Source organism: Somniosus microcephalus, chromosome 24 (genome assembly GCF_052327205.1).
Source record: "Somniosus microcephalus isolate GS21.2 chromosome 24, FLI_Smic_1.0, whole genome shotgun sequence".
Taxonomy (NCBI): Eukaryota; Metazoa; Chordata; class Chondrichthyes; order Squaliformes; family Somniosidae; genus Somniosus; species Somniosus microcephalus.
The window spans coordinates 4,038,158-4,060,769 of NC_141010.1; the positions used below are offsets into that span (position 1 = coordinate 4,038,158).

The following is a 22,612-nucleotide window of genomic DNA, read 5'->3' on the forward strand; positions in this document are numbered from 1 at the left end:
TAAGTGCGAGATGATGCATTTCAGTAAAAAAAAGCCGTAATCGATGTTCCCTCTAATTCCCCCCACCCGTGCACGGTCCCCTTTAAATTTACTGCGCAGACACAGCTTGTGAGCGGCCTGCATGGGATCTCCCGGTTGATGCGCGGCCGCACACCTTAGGGGAAACACTGGCCGTAATTATACCGTGAATGGAAGTAGGCTCGGTGCTGTGGAAGAGCGGGGGGGATTTAGGCATACAGGTTCACAGGACATCAAAGGTCGATAAGGCCGTAAAAAGGAAACGAATGGAATTCTGGATTTTATCTCAAGAGGTATAGAATCTAAAAACCAAGAGAGAACGATGAGCCTATATTAAACTTGAACAAGGCCTGCTGGAATACTTTGTCCCGTATTTAGCTCCACATAGGAAGGATATTGAGGACTAGAGAGAAAGTTCAACGCAGATTCACGAAGATGCTGTTTTGGTATGAGGTAATGGGTGGAGGTAAGGAATAATAAGGGGAAAAAAGCACTAGTGGGCGTAGTCTATAGGCCTCCGAACAGTGGCAACTCTGTTGGACAGAGTATCAATCAGGAAATAGTTGAGGCTTGTAATAAGGGAACATCTATAATTATGGGGGATTTTAACTATCATATTAATTGGACAAATCAAATTGGGCAGGGCTGCCTTGAGGATGAGTTCATTGAGTGTATTAGGGATGGGTTTCTTGAGCAGTATGTAACTGAACCAACCAGGGGGCAAGCAACCTTAGATCTGGTCCTGTGTAACAAGACAGGATTAATTAAAAATGTCCTAGTAAAGGATCCCCTTGGAATGAGTGACCATAACATGGTTGAATTCCATATTCAATTAGAGGGTAAGAAGGTTGGATCTCAAACAAGCGTGCTAAGCTTGAATAAAGGAGACTATGAAGGTATGAGAGCGGAATTGAGTAGAGTGGATTGGGAAAATAGATTAAAGGGTAAGACGATACATGATCAGTGGTGTACATTTAAGGAGTTATTTTACAACTTCCAAAAAATATATATTCCACTGAGAAGAAAAGGGTGTAAAAGAAAAGACAGCCATCCGTGGCTAAGTAAAGAAATTAAGGATAGTATTCGACTAAAAACAAGGGCATATAAGGTAGCCAAATCTAGTGGGAGGATAGAGGATTGGGAAAACTTTAAAAGACAGCAAAAAATAACAAAAAGATTGATTAAGAAAGGGAAGATAGATTATGAAAGTAAATTAGCAAAAAATATAAAAACAGATAGTAAGAGTTTTTATAGTTATATAAAAAGAAAAAGGGTGGCTAAAGTAAATGTTGGTCCCTTAGAGGATGAGACCAGGAAATTAATGGTGGGAAATATGGAGATGGCAAAAACACTGAATGAATATTTTGTATCAGTCTTTACAGTACAAGACACTAAGAATATCCCAACACTGGACAAACAGGGGGCTAAAGGGGGGGGGGGGGGGGGGGGTGTGGGGAGGAGCTAAGCACGATCAAAATCACTAAGGAAGTGGTACTCAGTAAAATAATGGGACTCAAGGCGGATAAATCACCTGGACCGGATGGCTTACATCCTAGGGTCTTGAGGGAAGTGGCGGTAGGGATTGTGGATGCATTGGTAATAATTTTCCAAAACTCCCTGGACTCAGCAAAGGTCCCGGCAGACTGGAAAACTGCTAATGTAACACCCTTATTTAAAAAGGGCAGTAGACAGAAGGCTGGAAACTATAGACCGGTTAGCCTAACATCTGTGGTAGGTAAAATTTTGGAGTCCATTATTAAGGAGACAGTAACAGGACATTTGGATAATCATAATTGAATAGGACAAAGTCAGCATGGTTTTATGAAGGGGAAGTCATGTTTGACAAATTTGCTGGAGTTCTTTGAGGAAGTAACATATAGGGTGGATAAAGGGGAACCAGTGGACGTAGTGTATTTAGACTTCCAAAAGGCATTTGACAAGGTGCCACACAAAAGATTATTGCTTAAGATAAAAAAATCACGGGATTGGGGGTAATATTCTGGCATGGATAGAGGATTGGCTATCTAACAGAAGGCAGAGAGTTGGGATAAATGGTTCATTCTCGGACTGGCAATCAGTAACTAGTGGTGTTCCACAGGGGTCAGTGCTGGGTCCCCAACTCTTTACAATCTATATTAACGATTTGGAGGAGGGGACCAAGTGTAACATATCAAAGTTTGCAGATGATACTAAGATGGGAGAGAAAGTAGTGAGTGAGGAGGACATAAAAAACCTGCAAGGGGACATAGACAGGCTAAGTAAGTGGGCAGAGATTTGGCAGATGGAATACAATACTGGAAAGTGAGAGGTTATGCACTTCGGCAGGAAAAATCGTAGAGCAAGTTATTATCTTAATGGCAAGAAACTGGAAAGTACTGAAGTACAAAGGGATCTGGGGGTCCTGGTGCACGAAACTCAAAAGGTTAGTATGCAGGTGCAGCAAGTGATTAAGAAGGCCAATGGAATGTTGCCTTTCATTGCTAGGGGGATAGAATATAAAAATAGGGAGGTATTGCTTCAGTTGTACAAGGTATTGGTGAGACCGCACCTGGAATACTGCATACAGTTTTGGTGTCCATACTTAAGAAAAGACATACTTGCTCTCGAGTCAGTACAAAGAAGGTTCACTCGGTTAATCCCGGGGATGAGGGGATGGACATGAGGAGAGGTTGAGTAGATTGGGACTCTACTCATTGGAGTTCAGAAGAATGAGAGGCGATCTTATTGAAACATATAAGATTGTGAAGGGGTTGGATCGGGTGGATGCGGGGAGGATGTTCCCGATGATGGGTGAAACTAGAACTAGGGGGCATAGTCTTAGAATAAAGGGCTGCTCTTTCAAAACTGAGATGAGGAGGAACTACTTCACTCAGAGGGTGGTAGGTCCATGGAATATGCTGCTCCAAAAAGCAGTAGAAGCTACATCATTACATAAATTTAAAACAGAAATAGACAGTTTCCTAGAAGTAAACATAGAAACATAGAAGATAGGAGCAGGAGTAGGCCATTCGGCCCTTCGAGCCTGCTCCGCCATTCAACGAGATCATGGCTGATCATCCAAACCCTAGCACCCGGTCCCTACACCGACAGCCATCCCACCCAAGCCCTATCCCCGTAACCCCACGTATTTAATCCCCCTAACACTAAGGGTCAAATTTTATCATGGCCAATCAACCTAACCCGCACATCTTTGGACTGTGGGAGGAAACCGGAGCACCCGGAGGAAACCCACGCAAACACGGGGAGAATGTGCAAACTCCACACAGTCACCCGAGGCCGGATTTGAACCCGGGTCCACTGGCACTGTGAGGCAACAGTGCTAACCACTATGCCGCCGTGGCATAAAGGGAATAAAGGGTTATGGGGAGCGGGCAGGAATTTGGACATGAGTCTAGGTTAGGATCGGTCATGGCCCTGTGGGTAGCGGAGCGGGCCCAGGGGCCGTGTAGCCTGATCCTGCTCCTATTTCGTGTGTCTAATTCTGTTAGATTCAGGAGATGGTTCAGTGATAGTAGATTGGCGGTTAGGATCAGATCAGCCATGATCTTATTGAATGGCGGAGCAGGCTCGAGGGGCTGATTGGCCTACTCCTGCTCCTATTTCTTATGTTCTTATGATAAGATGGAGATATGTGGCATAGTGGCTAGCACTGTTGCCTCACAGCGCCAGAGACCCGGGTTCGAATCCGGCCTCAGGTGACTGTCTGTGTGGAGTTTGCACATTCTCCCCGTGTTTGCGTGGGTTTTCTCCGGGTGCTCCGGTTTCCTCCCACAGTCCAAAGATGTGCGGGGTTAGGTTGATTGGCTATGATAAAAATTGACCCTTAGTGTTAGGGGGATTAAATATGTGGGGTTACGGGGATAGGGTGGGATATGTGTCGGTGCAGGCTCGATGGGCTGAAATGGCCTCTATCTGTACTGTGAGGTTTCTGTGATTCTGTGATATGAAGAAAGACTCGAAAAATTAGGGCATTTTTCATTGGAACGATGTGGATTATGGGACAATATGATAGAAGAGTTTAAAAATACCGAAGAATTGGACAAGTTTAGACAGAAGCAGACGGTTTCCAGTGCTTATGGGGTCATTGATACAAGATTAAATGCAAGAGGTTTAGAACAGAGGGCAGGAGCAACTTCTTCACACAGAGCCGAGGTAGAAACTAGGTCAACATTCGAGCTTAGATTGGATAGGTGGATGAAGGAAAAGGGGAACAGGGTGGGTAAATGTGACTAGAGCTACTTGCTCACATGGAAGATAAACACCGACATGGACTGGTTGGGCCAAATATACTAGTGGCCCAGAAATTCGGGTCTCCACGGGTGAGTACGCATGGGGTACTCACCCGTAGGCCCAATGGAAGTGCCGGTTTCCTGCATGCACAACTGGGGGGGGGGGTTGCCAGACGTGATCACGATCATGGTGGGGGGGGGGGGGGGGGGGGGGAAGAAGGTAAACCAGGGGCAAGAGATAGTTTTCTTGTGGGGCCCAGAGGAGCATTCTTGCTGCTCCTGTCCCACAAGGAACCTGTAAACAAAATTAAATTGCCCTAGCCCCTCAGCCCTCTTCCGGGCCTGTTGCTCCTTGGTCATCCTGGCGAGGCCAGCACTTTGGAGGAGGGGTAGACACGTAATTGCACAATAAAATCGATTCAGGGTCTCAATTATGTCACCAGATGCTGATTTTTGCATTTTAATGAGGCCTCTCAAAACCTGGGATTTAAAATTAGGACCGGTGAGAGCGTGGTGCCAAACTAGAGTGCAGGATGCTGCCTCTACTTTAACCACTCCACCGCACGTTCCTTTGTCGTCAGGTACGGTGGTTTAAAATCGGCCCCACTATCTATGGTTCGCTCACTCACTAAAAGTTTTACTGTGGAGCTCAAGGACAGCATTTGTTACTATCCAATAGCGCCTATTAAACTGGGGCTTGTGCCAAGATTTAGGTTCTTGATAGAGGAAACTGGATCACTAATTTCACACAGTTTGATTTCATCAAGTGAAACTAGATGATTGGGGTTTTAGATAAAAAGGAATAGGCCCCGGGACAGGGCGGGATAGTTAATCGAGAATACTTCTTTGTGAAAAATAATTAGCAACTGACAGTGTACCATGAAAACTTGGTAAATTCCACTGACATCAACAAAACTGAAAAAACTAAAGCAAACAATCCTAATGTACCAGTGCAAACAGGGAAGGGGTACGAGTCCCCTGAACCTTGGACAGGAGTGGGCCTGAGGATCACAGAGAATAAACTGCCACATGACATCTGCTAGAGAAAGTTAGTGAAATAAACTACGAAAACCCTCTGGTTGCGAACCTTTGCTTTGTGTGTATATAACATACACGTTATATAAAAGTCCCTCAAGGAAGGGCAGCGCAGAGTAATAAGATACAAGTCTATTCCTTACACAGCAAGAGCCCGAACTCTGCCTCCGCCACCATTGTGCTCATCAGGAATGCCTTAAACAAACAGGCACAGTTCTTATTTGACAAAATTACTGATTGGTGATAACTGAAGTCACCCCCACACACCTTTTAGTCGTGTCCCCCAAGGATCTATACTTGGCCCCCTCCTATTTCTCATCTACATGCTACCCCTCGGTGACATCATCCAAAAACAGAGTCAGTTTCCACATGTATGCTGACGACACCCAGCTCTACCTCACCATCACTTCTCTCGATCCCTCCACGGTCTCTGAATAGTCAGGCTGCTTGTCCGACATCCAGTCTTGGATGAGCAGAGATTTCCTCCAACTAAATATTGGGAAAACTGAAGCCATTGTCTTCGGTCCCCTCCACAAACTCTGTTCCCCAGCCACCGACTCCATCCCTCCCCCTGGCAACTGTCTGAGGCTGAACCACACTGTTCGCAACCTTGGTGTCATATTTGACCCTGAGCTGAGCTCCCAACCACATATCGCCATCACTAAGACCGCCTACTTCCACCTCCATAACATCACCCGACTCTGCCCCTGCCTCAGCTCATCTGCTGCTGAAACCCTCATCCATGCCTTGGTTACCTCTAAACTTGACTATTTCAACGGTTACTGGAAACACTTGAAACACACACTGATTTTTATCAGTAACCTCAGTGATAGTTTCACCACTTCCCCAGCTATTTCTCTCTCCTGAAAGCATCGACATGCTGAAGCACCTGCAGTGCTGTGGTACTTTGCTCAAGTGGTTATTTGCACAAGGAATCACAGCTAATTACATTCCAGTCTGCTTGCACTTTTCCAACTAAAGTGGCTTCATAATGATCAGGAGCAGGAACCCAGCCCAAGGGCACCAACAGCAACTGGAGTAGTCAAGCTGCTGCTCCAGGTGAGATCAGTCAAACCTCCACCGGCCAGGGATCAATTTTGGGATCTTCCTATTGCTCTAACCTGGATGGCGTCGAACTTCCTTAGTGTTGTTGCGGTTACACTCATCCAGGCAAATGGTCAATATTCCATCACACTCCTGACTTGAGGTTTTAGGTGGCAGACAGGCTTTGAGGGGCCAGGAGGTGAGCCACTCATCAGAGAATCCAACCCGTCTCCAATAGGAGACAGAAACATGCAGCATAGAGGCAATGCAGGGAGACACAGTCAGCGAAAATGAGGCAACAAGAGACAAAATCACACGGCAAAAACAGGAGCAACGAAAGGAGACTCACACTACTGATTGAGAAAACCACAGGACAAGCACACAAATCTGCAGAAATTGTCACAGATTTGCCTTATAATAAAGCTATCATCACGTATATTTACATTCCCTTTCTATGGGTACCATAAACGCTCAAGGACGGTGGCAGGCTGCCAATCATTATGCATCCATGTTCACCGTTAAGGCTGTCAGCTGGTTTTCACAAATTATTTTTGCTGCTTTTCATAGTCATGACCAAGACAGATGACGTGGTTAGTGAAAGTCTACGAGGGCAGGATTAAATACTATCTACGCATACAGGCTGTGGCAGTGCTGAGCTGTGTATAGGCCCGTGCTTACCATCAGGGTCCTCGGCTGGCTGGATGCTCATGTAAGGCTCTCCTTTCTCCATCCGTGATTGCCGTTGGCGACTCTCTTCCTCCAGTGCTGCCTCAGCCCGGCTTTTTGCATTGATGTAGGCGAGATACGCAGGAGAGTTGTGATACGCCTTCATGGCTTCATTGTATTCGACCTGAAAATAGAAGCAAATACAAAAACATTAAGTGGGATCACCCAAATGCAGTAACCAATTCCTCTTAAAGCAGGTTTTCCTTCTCGAAGGTCATGTACCAATCTCCCAGTCGAGACGAGGCGACAGCTTGTGAGCAGATCTCACCAGCATCATGACCATCCCATGGAGGGGCACAGCAGTGGCTCTCAGCGACTCGCCCAACTATCCCTCTCTTCCGATAAGGTTCCAGGATAGCCTTCACATGACAGAGATCGGTAATTCATAGTGTGGGGAATCGTAGGCGTGAAAACCTTGGGCTGTAAGACATCACTCAGACTTGCTGTTTCAGCACGATACCCACGGCCCCACTTTCATCAATGAAAACTTTCAGCACCAGTTACACAGAATAAAGGCCTCTTGCAAAATAGTCTTCCTACCCAAAGGCTGAAAAACACCACTGAAAACAAACTGCTCGATCACACATGGAGACGTGCGTTGGGGCGATATCGGAAGGTGCAAAAGAGCACACCTCTTTACCATTCAGATCAAAGAAAGCTTGAAATGGTTTGCAAAGTGCTTTCCACGTAATTCTCGGTATCTATGTCCGTGAAATGTTGCCAAGCAGTGGAAAAGTTTAAAGCTTCGAGTTTCGTTAGCCTACATTAAACCAGTTCAATTAGAACTAGCAAAGTGATTGTGCTTTTGACTCAGTCCAGCCCCTTGGCTTCAAACTGGCAAAATGAGCTGGTCCTACAGCAAAAATAAAACATGCACAAAGGAATAATACACAGCATAAACCAGAGATAATATGAAACTCATGCTTTACTACATTCTGCCGTAGAAAATCTCCTGCTCAAGGGCAAGAGAGGAAATTTCAAGTCTGATGGATCACATTAATTTTCTGTAAGGGTAAAGTTTGAAGAAAAACAGTATCATAACAAAATTTCTTTCCCCTCTGTCCAAAACTGTGACACCAATCTCTGAACCTCTTGTCGTAAAAGTGGATAGCATTGTTTCTACAGAAATTGGGGGGGGGGGGGGGGGGGGAAAGAGAGAGAGGACAGAGAGAAATACAACATCCAAACCATGTGATTAGAACAGGGGTCAACAGGAGACCCCTTAGCAGAGGGGTCAAAAACCAGGGGGCACAGATTTAAAGTAATTGGTGGGAGGTTTAGAGGGGATTTGAGGGGAAATTTCTTCACCCAGAGGGTTGTGGGGGTCTGGAACTCACTGCCTGAAAGGGGGGTAGAGGCAGGAACCCTAACCACATTTAAAAAGTACTTGGATGTGCACTTGGGATGCTGTAACCTGCAGGGCTACAGACCAAGAGCTGGGAAGTGGGATTAAGCTAGATAGCTCTTTGTTGGCCGGCGCGGACACGATGGGCCGAAATGGCCTCCTTCCGTGCTGTAACTTTCTATGATTCTATGAACACACATTGCACTTCTACAAAGCTTTGGCACAGGGAGTGCCTGGAATAGTCGCTTAAAAAAAACAAGTCCACAGGTCCTTCACTGTGAGAGTGAGTGTTCAAATCCAGCCCAGAGTGATATGCTGAAAGTCTTCATTCTGTTCCCAAAGGAGACAGATCCACAGAACAAAGCTGCCCATGACTGAGCAAAAGTTGGCAATCTCACTCAAAGGGTGGCTGAGAAACTGAAATGCCAACTGGTGCAGCAAAAGTTCTGTTGTGGGAAAGAGAAAGAGAGGTGAATTAAAGCTCAGAGTTTAGGGCAGATTTACTCTGTATCTAACCCGTGCTGTACCTGCCCTGGGAGTGTTTGATGGGGACAGTGTAGAGGGAGCTTTACTCTGTATCTAACCCGTGCTGTACCTGCCCTGGGAGTGTTTGATGGGACAGTGTAGAGGGAGCTTTACTCTGTATCTAACCCGTGCTGTACCTGCCCTGGGAGTGTTTGATGGGACAGTGTAGAGGGAGCTTTACTCTGTATCTAACCCGTGCTGTACCTGCCCTGGGAGTGTTTGATGGGGACAGTGTAGAGGGAGCTTTACTCTGTATCTAACCCGTGCTGTACCTGCCCTGGGAGTGTTTGATGGGGACAGTGTAGAGGGAGCTTTACTCTGTATCTAACCAGTGCTGTACCTGCCCTGGGAGTGTTTGATAGGAGAGTGGGTTTTTTTTGGGGTTTTTTTATTCATTGATGGGATGTGGGTGTCGCTGGCTGGCTAGGCCTGCATTTAGTGCCCATCCCTAATTGCCCTTGAGAAGATGGTGGTGAGCCGCCTTCTTGAACCGCTGCAGTCCATATGGTGTAGGTACACCCACAATGCTGTTAGGGAGTTCCAGGATTTTGGCCCAGCGACAGTGAAGGATCGGCGAAACAGGTCCAAGTCAGGATGGTGTGTGGCTTGGAGGGGAACTTGTAGGTGGTGATGTTCCCATGCGTCTGCTGCCCTTGTCCTTCTAAGTGGTAGAGGTCGCGGGTTTGGAAGGTGCTGTTGAAGGAGCTTTGGCGAGTTGCTGCAGTGCATCTTGTAGATGGTACACACTGCAGCCACAATGCGCCGGTGGTGGAGGGAGTGAATGTTGAAGGTGGTGGATGGAGTGCCAATCAAGCGGGCTGCTTTATCCTGAATGGTGTCGAGCTTCTCGAGTGTTGTTGGAGCTGCACTCATCCAGGCAAGTGGAGAGTATTCCATCACACTCCTGACTTGTGCCTTGTAGATGGTGGAAAGGCTTTGGGGAGTCAGGAGGTGAGACACTCGCCGCAGAATTCCCAGCCTCTGGCCTGCTCTTGTAGCCACAGTATTTATATGGCTGGTCCAGTTTAGTTTCTGATCAATGGTAACCCCCAGGATGTTGATAGTGGGGGATTCAGCGATGGTAATGCCATTGAATGTCAAAGGCAGATGGTTAGAGTCTCGCTTGTTGGAGATGGTCATTGCCTGGCACTTGTGTGGTGCAAATGTTACTTGCCACTTGTCAGCCCAAGTCTGAATGTTGTCCAGGTCTTGCTGCATATGGACACGGACTGCGTCAGTATCTGACGAGTCTCGAATGGTGCTGAACAGTGTGCAATCATCAGCGAACATCCCCACTTCTGACCTTATGATGGAGGGAAGGTCATTGATGAAACAGCTGAAGATGGTTGGGCCTAGGACACTGCCCTGGGGAACTCCTGCAGTGATGTCATGTGATTGAGATGAATGACCTCCAACAACCACAGCCAACTTCCTTTGTGCTAGGTATGATTCCAACCAATGGAGAGTTTTCCCCTTGATTCCCATTGACTTCAGTTTTGCTAGGGCTCCTTGATGCCACACTCGATCAAATGCTGCCTTGATGTCAAGGGCAGTCACTCTCACCTCACCTCTCGAGTTCAGAGGGAGCTTTACTCTGTACCTAACCCATGCTGTACCTGCCGTGGGAGTTTGATGGGACAGTGTAGAGGGAGGTTTACTCTGTATCTAACCCGTGCTGTACCTGCCCTGGGCGTGTTTGATGGGACAGTGTAGAGGGAGCTTTACTCTGTATCTAACCCGTGCTGTACCTGCCCTGGGAGTGTTTGATGGGACAGTGTAGAGGGAGCTTTACACTGTATCTAACCCCGTGCTGTACCTGCCCTGGGAGTTTGATGGGACAGTGTGGAGGGAGCTTTTCTCTGTATCTAACCCGTGCTGTACCTGCCGTGGGAGTGTTTGATGGGACAGTGTAGAGGGAGCTTTACTCTGTATCTAACCTGTGCTGTACCTGCTCTGGGAGTGTTTGACGGGACAGTGTAGAGGGAGCTTTACTCTGTATCTAACCCGTGCTGTACCTGACCTGTAGTGCTGAGGTGAGAAAATGTTCCATTTCCCAGTCTTGACATTCCTCAAGTCAACAAGGACAAAAATTCCACCCCCACCCAAAAAAAATGGAATCGGAAAACATATCTAGATGTTTGACACTAACAACCGGATGCACTTTATGGTCACTGAAACTCATTTAATGAAAGGAATCCTGTTCCTGCTGTTTTACCTTTTCTGCTTCATAGTCATTCAGATACTCCTGCTTTTCCTCATCTGTGAGATCCCGCCACATTCCACCAATGATTTTCCCTATTTCCCACAGCTTCAGATCAGGATTGGAGGCCTTAACCTGGTCCCATACCTAAAACATAATAAGGAGACTTATTTACAGAGCTAATACAGTAACAGAATTATCACACGGTCAACCGGACAGTCTGTGGGTATCGGAGGATCAACACCCGAATGTACTTACTACAGTTAGGCATTAGAGAGTCCTGTGATTAGTACCCCTAACAAATCATAGATTTAAAAAATATATATATATACTTTTTAATTAAAATTTATTTAAGCTACAGCTCTTGGCGACATCATCGGTGGAAGCTGGTTGGGAGGAGTTTGTCCGAGAATGCGAGGGAGCTGAAGTCACACACGGACGCAAATGGATTGAGAAATGATTGCAGAATGGCAGCAGGTTAAACGGGTGAATGCCAGTAGGGTAAATTCAGCCGATCACACTGTCGGACTCAGTAACTCATCCAAAGTTAATTACTAGCACAAGAACAGAAAGAGGAAAAAGGGGACACTTGTTAAAACAGATCACAATCTTTATTAAAGATGTCCTTTTTTTTTATTTTTTAAGTTGCACCTTTGGGAAGACGCGCTTTTAATTCAGCTGGAAGTGAGTTACAGACCAGAATCTACTGAAGTCCAAATGTTTTATAAAAAGATTTCCCTTCAGGATTGTTACAGCCTCCAACTAATGCAAGACTTCAGATGTTTATAATAATGGATACTCGAGGGGGGTAGACTGTAAAGGAATCCCACTCCTTGGTAGAAAGTCTAACAGTACAACAGCGAGCACCCTTCCTCAGTCCGCTTGTGTAAACAGGCAGGTCTCAGCCAGGTGAACGAATGCTGCAACACACGCAGTGATACAATCCTGCAGATACTGTACCTTTCTGCTGTAGCGCATGTAGGGCATCAGGGGCTTGTCTGGAGGCTTCGGGGGCTTTGGAATAGTGATGCCCGAGGACGTCTGCGGGGAACAGAAACATGGCACGTTATCAAGGAGGAAAACAAAACACTCGTCAAACTGCCAACAGTTAGTATGAAATAAAATGTAAAGATTGACGAGAACAGGGATGCTATCTGCACCCAGGTGCGATTGTCCTGGGTTTGTTTTGAAATATATCGCTTAAAGGCCAAATTGTGAACACTATGGATAAGACAAATCAAGGATTGAAAACTGAGGTCCTTTTTAGGGAAGGTGGCATTGAGAATGTTGAATCAGTGTAAAAGACTGCTGGGGAAAACTGTGCTGCTCAAATAAGTACTTCCTACCACTGCCTGGAGTGTTAAAGGAGCCTCAGCAAACCGATTCTTTGTTTGTGAAGAGAGGGGAGACAGAAAAGCTGTGTATCCCTTCCGTCACAAGTAATAAAATCACATGCGAGCAAGGCACTTGACAAACACTCCAACATTAAGATCATTGGAAATAAAGGTTTGGGAAGTGACTGGCTCTGCAGTCAAACTCCGATCACTTTAAATCTAATAAGATTTTTGCTAGCCATGGGTATTAATTGATATGGAGCCAAAGCGGGTGGATGGAGTTAGGATACAGATCAGCCATGATATGGCGGAACAGGCTCGAGGGGCTGAATGGCCTCCTCCTGTTCCTATGCAGTTATGGATTGCAAGCACCATTCTGCATCTTATGCCAATCAAGAGTGCAGCTAATTCACCTCGTTCCAGAAAACTAAGCTCAAAGTGGAACAAGCACTGCGACGTGCTGTTACCTAACCAGCAATTCTGATGGCATCAAGTTATATAGCAGACCTTGCCACAGCTCAGACCTAAATGTGTTCATGCACTCAGGTGAGAGACTGGAACTGCCTGTACTTTCTGCCAATCAGGGCCTCCCCAGGGCTCCTGAAAATACTCAAACCGTGATATTTTAAGCAGAGGTGCAGCAACGCAGCAGAACCGAGACCTCTGATGCTGAACAAAACAAATTTACTCTAGGATGTCCGTATTTTAAGACCCGAATAATTTAATGAGAATCTGTTTGTGGCGGAGATGTGGGTGTGCACGTGTACATGGTCTCTATATTGCAACATTCGGCACAACTGGTCTATCCCAGTGCTTATGCTCCACACGAGCCTCCTCCCACCCCTCTTCAGCTAACCTCATCAGGAAATCCTTCTATTCTTTTGCTTATCTAGCTTCCCCTTAAATGCTATTTGCCTCAACTACTACTTGTGGTAGCGCGTTCCACATTCTTACCACTCTTTGGGTAAAGAAGTTTCTCCTGAATTCCTGTCAATTCTCGCGCGTGTTTTAACTGCCGCTCTGGACCAGAGCCCATCACTTCTATTTCCCCTTTTCTTTTTACCCCTCCTAGGCCCTTTCTCCTGTCGTCATGCCTCCTTTCATTTCTCCCCTCTCAGGTACTCTGCCCCCACCCCCCCAAATCCCTACCCTTCAGCGCTCCTCGACCTTCCTACTCTCCTGCTGTCGTCCCAGGCTTGACTCACTCGGCGATAAGCCTACAGCTTCCCTCTGTGCCTCTCGGCATCCTCCAAAGGGCCCATCGAGGCATTCGTCGCTGCTTCCTTACAAGCTCAGCCCTAACTGCCCCATCCTAGTCTCTTGCTGACCTTCCTGCCCAGCTCACCCGCTGGAGGTTAATCTCGATGATCTCCTTCCCAGCCCACTAACCCCGTCCAGCGCTGACCCTGTGGACTCTGCCAGCGGATTGGCCATCACCGTTCCTCTCCGCATCTTCCTCCAGAATATCCGTGAACAGGGCCCTTGCCATCTACGAGCTTATTGTGGATGATTGCCTCGACATCACGGCCTAGACAGACACTTGGCTGATGAGTAATAACACCTTCCCACTTAATGAAACCTCCTCGCCTGGCTATACCTTCCACCACTTGCCCACCCAGACCGCCACAGTGCCTCTTACCACCAAATCACACTGTGGTCTATTCCCCTACTCCTCTGGAACCTGCTTTTCCTTCAAGCATCACACCTTGTTCCACCCCTCTCGCCTCTCCTTTAAAATCCTCGGGCTCTACTGCCCACCCAAGTACCATACCAAACTTCTCACCGCGATATCGTTACTGCTTCTCTCCCTCAGCCTCTGCACCAAGCAACTTTTCATCCTCAGTGATTTCAACCTCCATCTCAACTCATCATGCCCTTTCTACTTTGAGTTCACTGCCCTCCTATCCTCCCTTAATCTCTCTCTATAGAAACTCCCCTACCCATATTCACAGCCACCCCCTCGACCTTACCATCTCACGTGGCCTCTCTACTCCCATCATATCAATCGCAGATAAGGTCATCTCTGATCACTTCTTTGTATCCCTCACCACTTGCATCCCTCTTCCCCCTCTCAATCCTACTTCCTTCTGTGTCCGTCCCTGGAAAAAAAATCTCTCTCCCAAGTCACTTACAAAGGCATTTTCTCACGTGGCCTCTCTACTCCCATCATGTCAATCACAGAGAAATTCCCAACTGTCCAGCCTTTGGCCCTTCATTCACAACAATTCTGCAGCCAACGATCTGCTCAATCACACCCGCACCTCCACCTCTGATGCCCTTGTCCCCATTAAAAACATTACTCTCTCCTTCCCTGGGCATTCCCCCTAGTACAGCCCTCATCTCCATTCTCTTAAGTCCAAGGGACGCAGACTTGAACGTTTATAGCGGTTTAGCCATTCATTGCCAGATCTGGCTGGACCACAAAACACGAGTCCTACTTTCCTCTGCCAAAACTGCTCACAATTCCAGGATCAACCTGGAATGCAAAGATAAACCCGCTTCTCTTCACTGCAAATCTTCTTCTGAGACCCCTCTCCCCCACCCTCGCCCACCCTCTCCCCCACCCTCTCCCCCAACCTCGCCCACCCTCTCCCCCAACCTCGCCCACCCTCTCCCCCAACCTCGCCCACCCTCTCCCCCAACCTCGCCCACCCTCTCCCCCAACAAGTGCAACGACTTAAAGAAGTTACTAAGATTGAGACCATCCGTTCAGCTGTCTCTGCTGCTTCCCTCCCTTCCACCTATCTACTTCTCATTCCTCCTTTAAGACACTTCTCAAAACATACGTCTTTGACCAAGTTCCTGTCCTAATCTCTCATGTGGCCCGGTGCCAAATTTTATTTGCTATCGCTCCCGTGAAGCGCCTTGGGACGTTTTACATTTAAAGGTGCTGTATAAATTCAAGTTGTTGTTGCCTTATATTTATGACCTCTAGTTTTGGACTCCCCGCAACGAGAAACATTTCCTCTCCATCCACCATCAAACCCTTTCAATATCTTAAAGACCTCCATCAGGTCATCCCTCAGCCTTCTCTTTTCTAGAGAAAGAGTCCAAGCCTATTCAGTCTTTCCTGAGAAGTATATCCTCTCAGTTCTGGCATCATTCTTTTGATTTTTGTTTGCACCTTCACCAATGCCTCGATATCCTTTGTATAATATGGAGACCAGACTGTTCACAGTACTCCAAGTGTGGTCTAACCAAGGTTCGATACAGTACAGCTTCTCTGCTCTTCAATTCTATCCCTCGAGAAATGAACCCCAGTGTTTGGTTTGCTTTTTTTAAAATGGCCTTATTAACCTGCGCTGGTGCTTCAATGAGTTGTGTATCTCTACCCCTCGATTCCTTTACTCCTCTACCTCATTTAGACTCTTATTATCCAAGCAGTGTGTGGCCACCTTATTCTTCCTCACACTTATCCATATTGAAATTAATTTGCTATTTACACGAACATTCTGCGCGTTTATTAATGTCTTCCTGCATTTTGTCGCAGTCTTCCTTTGTATTAACTACACCTCCCAATTTGGTGTCGTCCACAAATTTTGAAATTGCACTTCCGATTCCAGAGTCCAAATTGTTAATGTAAATTGTGAACAACAGTGGTCCTAGCATCGATCCCTGTGGAACACCACAAACCCACCTTTGGCTAGTCTAGTGCCCGCTTTTCAAAAAGCGTTTCTCACCACTGAACACTGGGAATTTATTTTACTTAAGCGAGCAACAAATCCCTTCATCCTCCTATTCATTGCTATTTGAAGTGAAATCCACTCACTTCCATCGAATAGGGTGGAAGCTTGGAATGTTTTTTTTGGGACACTACCTGAATTGCTGACCTGTCACGGTTGCTCTTATGATCCTATAGGTTTAGAAGTTCAATACTTACCTTCTCCCTGCCGATTATACTGGAAGCACGAGGAGTTCCGTTGTGGAATGGGGCCGTAGGGCCACAAGAATCCTGTTTATAAAAACAAGTCATGTGTTACGTAGAAAGGAAATGGACAGTGAATCACTTTGATAAAATGGCATTTGCTAACAATACCTAAGAAATCTAGTTCTATCACTTCATAACTTTGTTCCCATCCACCTGCTTGTTAAGTTTGATGCCAAGTGATTTTAAAATGTATACCACCAGATGGTGCTCTAAGGTGGTTTGGAAAAACATGAGAGAGTACTCCAAGCTCAAACACAATTTTCTCAGTACATCCTCACCAAACCTACACAATTACTGAACCTGATTAGTTAGCAACTGGAGTCTTCAAGCCCCAAGCTGCTCCTTGATCACTTGGTGTGTTTATGAACAAAATGCCTCAAACGTCATCGAGATTTCCTACCCGGTTATTATTACAATGGGGTTCGAGATCGAGAAATAACTATAGGGATTGTATCAAAACTCGAACATCGTGTTGTGTTATTTTGAAATGAATTTACACAGGCACTTCCTTCTTCCGCTGAAAGAAATGGACAACGATTACAAGCTCAATCTCTCACCCAGGGAAAAGACGGCCATTTCTCAAGCACTCCCATCTTTCAGTGAAGGATGTGTGGATCATGCGGATTTCTCATAAACCAACTTTGATCATTGGGCTAGACAAATGAAGGCCACTGGGATGGTCCAAAATATAGTCGCCCGCGTTAAAGCTTATTCTTCTAGAGTTGAATTAAAAATTTCTGCATAATTTAAGGGACGTTAGTAAGCCAATCCATTCATTCTTGGAAGTTGCAAGTTTCTGTCTGTTGGCACGTTACTGCTAGACTCCCATTTGAAATCCTAGTTTTACCCTGTCAGAATGTCACCTGTGTTGACAGATACCCACTACTGCTCCATTGGGGTTTTCAAAGAATAAATTTTGGCAGGGGGGAAATCAGTCAATTATATATTGCTGCAGTTATTAATTTTTCATGTACCACTTTAGGTTTCCATTATGATGTATTTACATTTTAGCCTTGCATTGTTCAACCCTTGGGAGAAGAACTATTAACAGGACATCTGTTTCATATTAAATATTAAAAGCAAGTATCCATTTATCTGGCTAATGGGAACCTTAGAAAAAGATAGAGGAAGATTCCAAGCCAACTCATTGGTTGTTAATGTGGGCACTAAATATATACACTATAAAATGTAAATTAGGAAACAAGAAAAAGCAGAGTGTATTCAGTGACAGTGAGGAATGTGGCACTCTAGAACTGTCGTGCACTTGATGAAAGCAGGCATGCTACAGCAGACAGGAACGTCCAATGTAAACTTGGTGTAAAATAGGTAGCTATTTAAATCTCTCTGCCACAACAATTAGTTTAACCTTCAGCGCCCTTCTGACTCCGAGCGGAGAGCTGCCACTGAGCCTAAGCTGACACCTCAGGGGTGCAAGACAACTACTAGAAAGGTTGCAAAGAAAACTGGATGGCCCCACTAAAATACTGCAGCTCGCTTCTGACCCGTGCTCAACCTCCTCTGGAATCAGCTCACCCCCCACCCCCACATCTGCCCCCAACCTGCCAGCCAGTTCAGAGCGGGAATGGCCCGATTTCCTGCCCTCCCAACCATTGAGCTGTAGCGGGGCCCGCAGCTTATTGACGAAAGTCCCAGCTGCTCATCCAATTTCACGCCTGTTTCAGGTGGAAGTCTAAAACCGGCCCGTGTCTTTGAAGATTTGGGGGAAAACATACTTCCTACCCCAATAAAGGCATCCACCAGATCAAGAACACAGTGATTCCGCCATTGCAATGTGAGTGGTTGTGAACATTGAGGACATATGATCCGCAGGACACAGCGTCACCCTATATCGATCAATCAGATAAAAAATAGAAAGGGTTGGATGTTGAGTGCAAGACATCAATGGCAAATATGAAGATATGAAGAAGAAACAGAATGGAAGAGAGAATAGAGCCCCGAAGTTAAGGGACTAAGAGTCAGAATCAGAGAATAAACCATCAACCACAGCACGGGATGCCCAAGCGGTGGGTCTTGGTGCAGCATATAGATGTGGTTAGAACTCGCTACCAGAGGGAGTGGTTGAGGCGAACAGCATAGAGGCATTCAAGGGGAGGCTAGATAAGCACGAGGGAGAAAAGAAAAGGTGGGGTGCGATGAAGAGGGTGGGAGGGGGCTCAAGTGGAGCACAGACCAGTTGGGTTGAACGGCCTGTTTCTGTGCTTTAAATACTTCGGATATCATGGAGCCTCGGGGAAATAACAAAGTGTAAGTCCAAGCTTCCTGACACTAACCGATCTTGCTGCTCGGATTCAGTTTTTATCCAGTACAGTAAACTCTTGTTTAAACGGCACTACTTCATCTGGAATTCTTTAATAACTGGCAAAATAGATAACCGGCAATCTTGCCGAATCCATCCATTTTTCGTTTAGTCCGAGTCCGAGTTTCCCGCGGTGACCGAGTTGGTCCGTGGCTTTTATTTTTTGTGTTAAAAATTGCCTACCTCTCTGCTATCCGGAATTTTTCATCAACCGGCACCATCCCAGTTTCATAGGTGCCGGATACGAAAGAGTTTACTGTATTGAGGCAACAGCACTAAAAACCCTTTCTAAACCCCCCCCGGGACAAGGAAATTTAAACAAGACAAACCGGACAGTAAGAAATGCAGGGGCAAATTATTGCCAGGGTTCAGGCCTCTCCAGCTGGACAAGGTGATGTCAGAGGAATTTGATTGTCACAAACAGGCAAAGCAAAATAATAGCACCTCTTAGAATGCATGATCCCAGAGACTGATAAAGGTTTAGGAGATATCTATGGCTCCAAAGAGTGTGTAACAAACGAGGAATTCGCCAGCCATTCCGAGAGCCATAAAGGTAATCGTGGATTAGGACAGAACTTTCAAAGTGATGAATAATTTGAGAACAAACAGCAGCTTCCATAAATTTAGAAAATACCAATTGAAGTGGTGGATGGAAGGTGGAAGAGCAGAGGATCACCCACATAAAGTGATTTTCAAGAGAGGCACACTGGCAGTAAAGGAAGTGGGAGTGAGAGTGTTGCACAGGACAGGGGTTAAATTCAAAGGTACACAACTTGAGAACGGGAAGGATACTATCAAGATCAGAGAAGTCATTGGAGTCGAGGAAGGTTCTGACAGACTAGGCTGGGATAAAACCTGATGTTGGGCAGAATAATCAAACAGAATGGGGAGAGAGCGGGAATATGGTATTGAGCTAGAGGATAGCCATGATCAATATTGAATGGCGGAGCAGGCTCGAAGGGCCGAATGGCCTACTCCTGCTCCTGTTTTTCTATGTTTCTATGACTAAAGGGAGGCAAGTTCTTTTGTAAGATCATTGAGATCCGAGTTGGAGAAGGAAAGAAAAGGAAGCCAAAAAGGTTTCTCTTTAGGAGAGTTAGCAGCTGTACAATCAGAATGGAATTTCCTCCAACTAAATATTAGGAAGACTGAAGCCATTGTTTTTGGTCCCCACCACAAACTCGTTCCCTAGCCACCGATTCCATCCTTCTCCCTAGTACCTGTCTGAGGCTGAACCAGACTGTTCACAACCTTGGTGTCGTATTTAACCCAGAGATGAGCTTCCGACTACATACCTGCGCCATCACTAAGACTGTCTACTTCCACCTCTGTAACATCACCCAACTCAGCACCTGGCTCAGCTCATCTGCTGCTGAAACCCTCATCCATGCTTTTCTTAACTCTAGAAGTGACTATTCCAACGCACTCCTGGCTTCAATCGTGAATTTACCAAAATTACAAGCATTTGGACACCTTCAGACTGAATATGACGACTGCGATAGACAGAATTTTGAGAGAGATAGGGACAGCTATGAATGAAGCAAGATGTTTAGAGTAGCAGCAGCTAAGATCACTAAAGAAACAAATAGTCAGGGATTCAAATAGGAAATTGGCTAAGTGACAGGAAACAGAGAGTAGTGGTGAACGGTTGTTTTTCGGACTGGAGGAAGGTATACAGTGGTGTTCCCCAGGGGTCGGTACCAGGACCACGGCTTTTCTTGATGCATATTAATGACTTGGACGTGGGTGTACAGGGCACAATTTCAAAATTTGCGGAATACACAAAACTTGGAAGTATAGTGAACAGTGAGGAGGAGAGTGATAGACTTCAAGAGGCCATAGACAGGTTGGTGAAATGGGGGGGACACGTGGCAGATGAAATTTAACGCAGAAAAGTGCGAAGTGATACATTTTGGTAGGAAGAATGAGGAGAGGCAATATAAACTAAAGGGTACAATCCTAAAGGGGGTGCATGAACAGAGAGACCTGGGGGTATATGTTCACAAATCATTGAAGGTGGCAGGGCAGGTTGAGAAAGCAGTTAAACAAGCTTACTTCAGGAATAGAGGTGTAGCGTACAAAAGCGTGGAAATTATGAACCACCTGAATAAAACACTGGTTCGGCCTCAACTGGAGTAGTGCGTCCAATTCTGGGCACCGCACTTTAGGCCTTAGAGGGTGCAGAAAATATTAATTTTTTTTACTCGTTCATGGCATGTGGGCATCGCTGGCAAGGCGAGCATTTATTGTCCATCCCTGGTTGCCCTTGAGAAGGTGGTGGTGAGCCGCCTTCTTGGACCGCTGCAGTCCGTGTGGTGAAGGTGCTCCCACAGTGCTGTTAGGAAAGGAGTGCCAGGATTTTGACCCAGCGACGATGAAGGAACGGTGATATACTTCCAAGTCAGGATGGTGTGTGATTTGGAGGGGAATATGTGCCCTTGTCCTTCTAGATAATAGAGGTCGCGGGTTTGGGAGGTGCTGCCGAAGAAGCCTTGGTGAGTTGCTGCAGTGCATCTTGTAGATGGTACACACTGCAGCCACGGTGCGCCGGTGGTGGAGGGAGTGAATGTTTAAGGTAGTGGCTGGGGTGCCAATCAAGCGGGCTACTTTGTCTTGGATGGTGCCGAGCTTCTTAAGAGTTGTTGGAGCTGCACTCATCCAGGCAAGTGGAGAGTATTCCATCACACTCCTGATTTGTGCCTTGTAGATAGTGGAAAGACTTTGGGGAGTCAGGAGGCGAGACAATCGCTGCAGAATACCCAGCCTTTGACCTGTCCTGGGCTGTGATGATTGACCTCCAACCAGCACAACCATCTTCCTTTGTGCTAGGTATGCCTCCAACCAATGGAGAGTTTTCCCCCTGATTCCCATTGACTTCAGTTTTACTAGGGCTCCTTGATGCCACACTCGGTCAAATGCTGCCTTGATGTCAAAGGCAGTCACTCTCACCTCACCTCTGGAACTCAGCTCTTTTGTCCATGTTTGGACCAAGGCTGTAATGAGGTCTGGAGCCGAGTGGTCCTGGCGGAACCCAAACTGGGCATCAGTGAGCAGGTTATAGGTGAGTAAGTGCTGCTTGATAGCACTGTCGATGACACCTTCCATCACTTTGCTGACGATTGAGAGTAGACTGATGGGGCAGTAACTGGCTGGACTGGATTTGTCCTGCTTTTTGTGGATGGGACATACCTGGGCAGTCTTTCACATCATCGGATAGATGCCAGTGTTGTAGCTGTACTGGAACAGCTTGGCTAGAGGCGCGGCTAGTTCTGGAGTTCAAGTCTTCAGCATGATAGCTGGGATGTTGTCGGGGCCCACGGCCTTTGCTGTATCCAGTGCACTCAGCCATTTCTTGATATCACGTGGAGTGAATTGATTTGGCTGGAAAATGGCCTCTGTGGTGGTTGGGACCTCAGGAGGAGGCCGATATGGATCATCCACTCGGCACTTCTGGCTGAAGATGGTTGCAAACGCTTCAGCTTTGTCTTTTGCACTCACATGCTGGGCTCCACCATCACTGAGGATGGGGATATTCATTTAAGCTTGCTCCACCATTCACGACTGGATGTGGCAGGACTGCAGAGCTTTGATCTCATCCATTGATTGTGGGGTTGCTTAGCCCTGCCTATAGCATGCTGCTTCCGCTTTTTAGCATGCATGTAGTCCTGTGTTGCAGCTTCCCCAAGTTGGCTCGCACTTTTAGGTACGCCTGGTGCTGCTCCTGGCATGCTCTTCTACACTCCTTATTGAACCAGGGTTGGTCCCCTCACTTGATGGTAATGGTAGTGTGAGGGATATGCTGGGCCATGAGGTTACAGATTGTGGTGGAATACAATTCTGCTGCTGCCGATGGCCCACAGTGCCTCATGGATGCCCAGTTTTGAGCTGCTAGAGCTGTTCTGAATCTATCC

General features: G+C 46.4%; 1 protein-coding gene across 7 annotated transcripts in view; it reads right to left on the reverse strand.

The window, feature by feature from the left end:
• smarce1 (SWI/SNF related BAF chromatin remodeling complex subunit E1) overlaps positions 1 to 22,612 on the reverse strand; it is an 81,934-nt gene that overhangs the window by 27,311 nt on the left and 32,011 nt on the right. For all 7 annotated transcript variants that reach the window (XM_085966084.1, XM_085966081.1, XM_085966085.1 and 4 more), the window contains 4 exons: positions 16,337 to 16,408; positions 12,083 to 12,163; positions 11,138 to 11,269; positions 7,005 to 7,176 (listed from right to left, as the gene is read on the reverse strand). In XM_085966084.1, the coding sequence (XP_085822210.1) occupies positions 7,005 to 7,176; positions 11,138 to 11,269; positions 12,083 to 12,163; positions 16,337 to 16,408 (457 nt within the window). The remainder of the gene's footprint in view (positions 1 to 7,004; positions 7,177 to 11,137; positions 11,270 to 12,082; positions 12,164 to 16,336; positions 16,409 to 22,612) is intronic.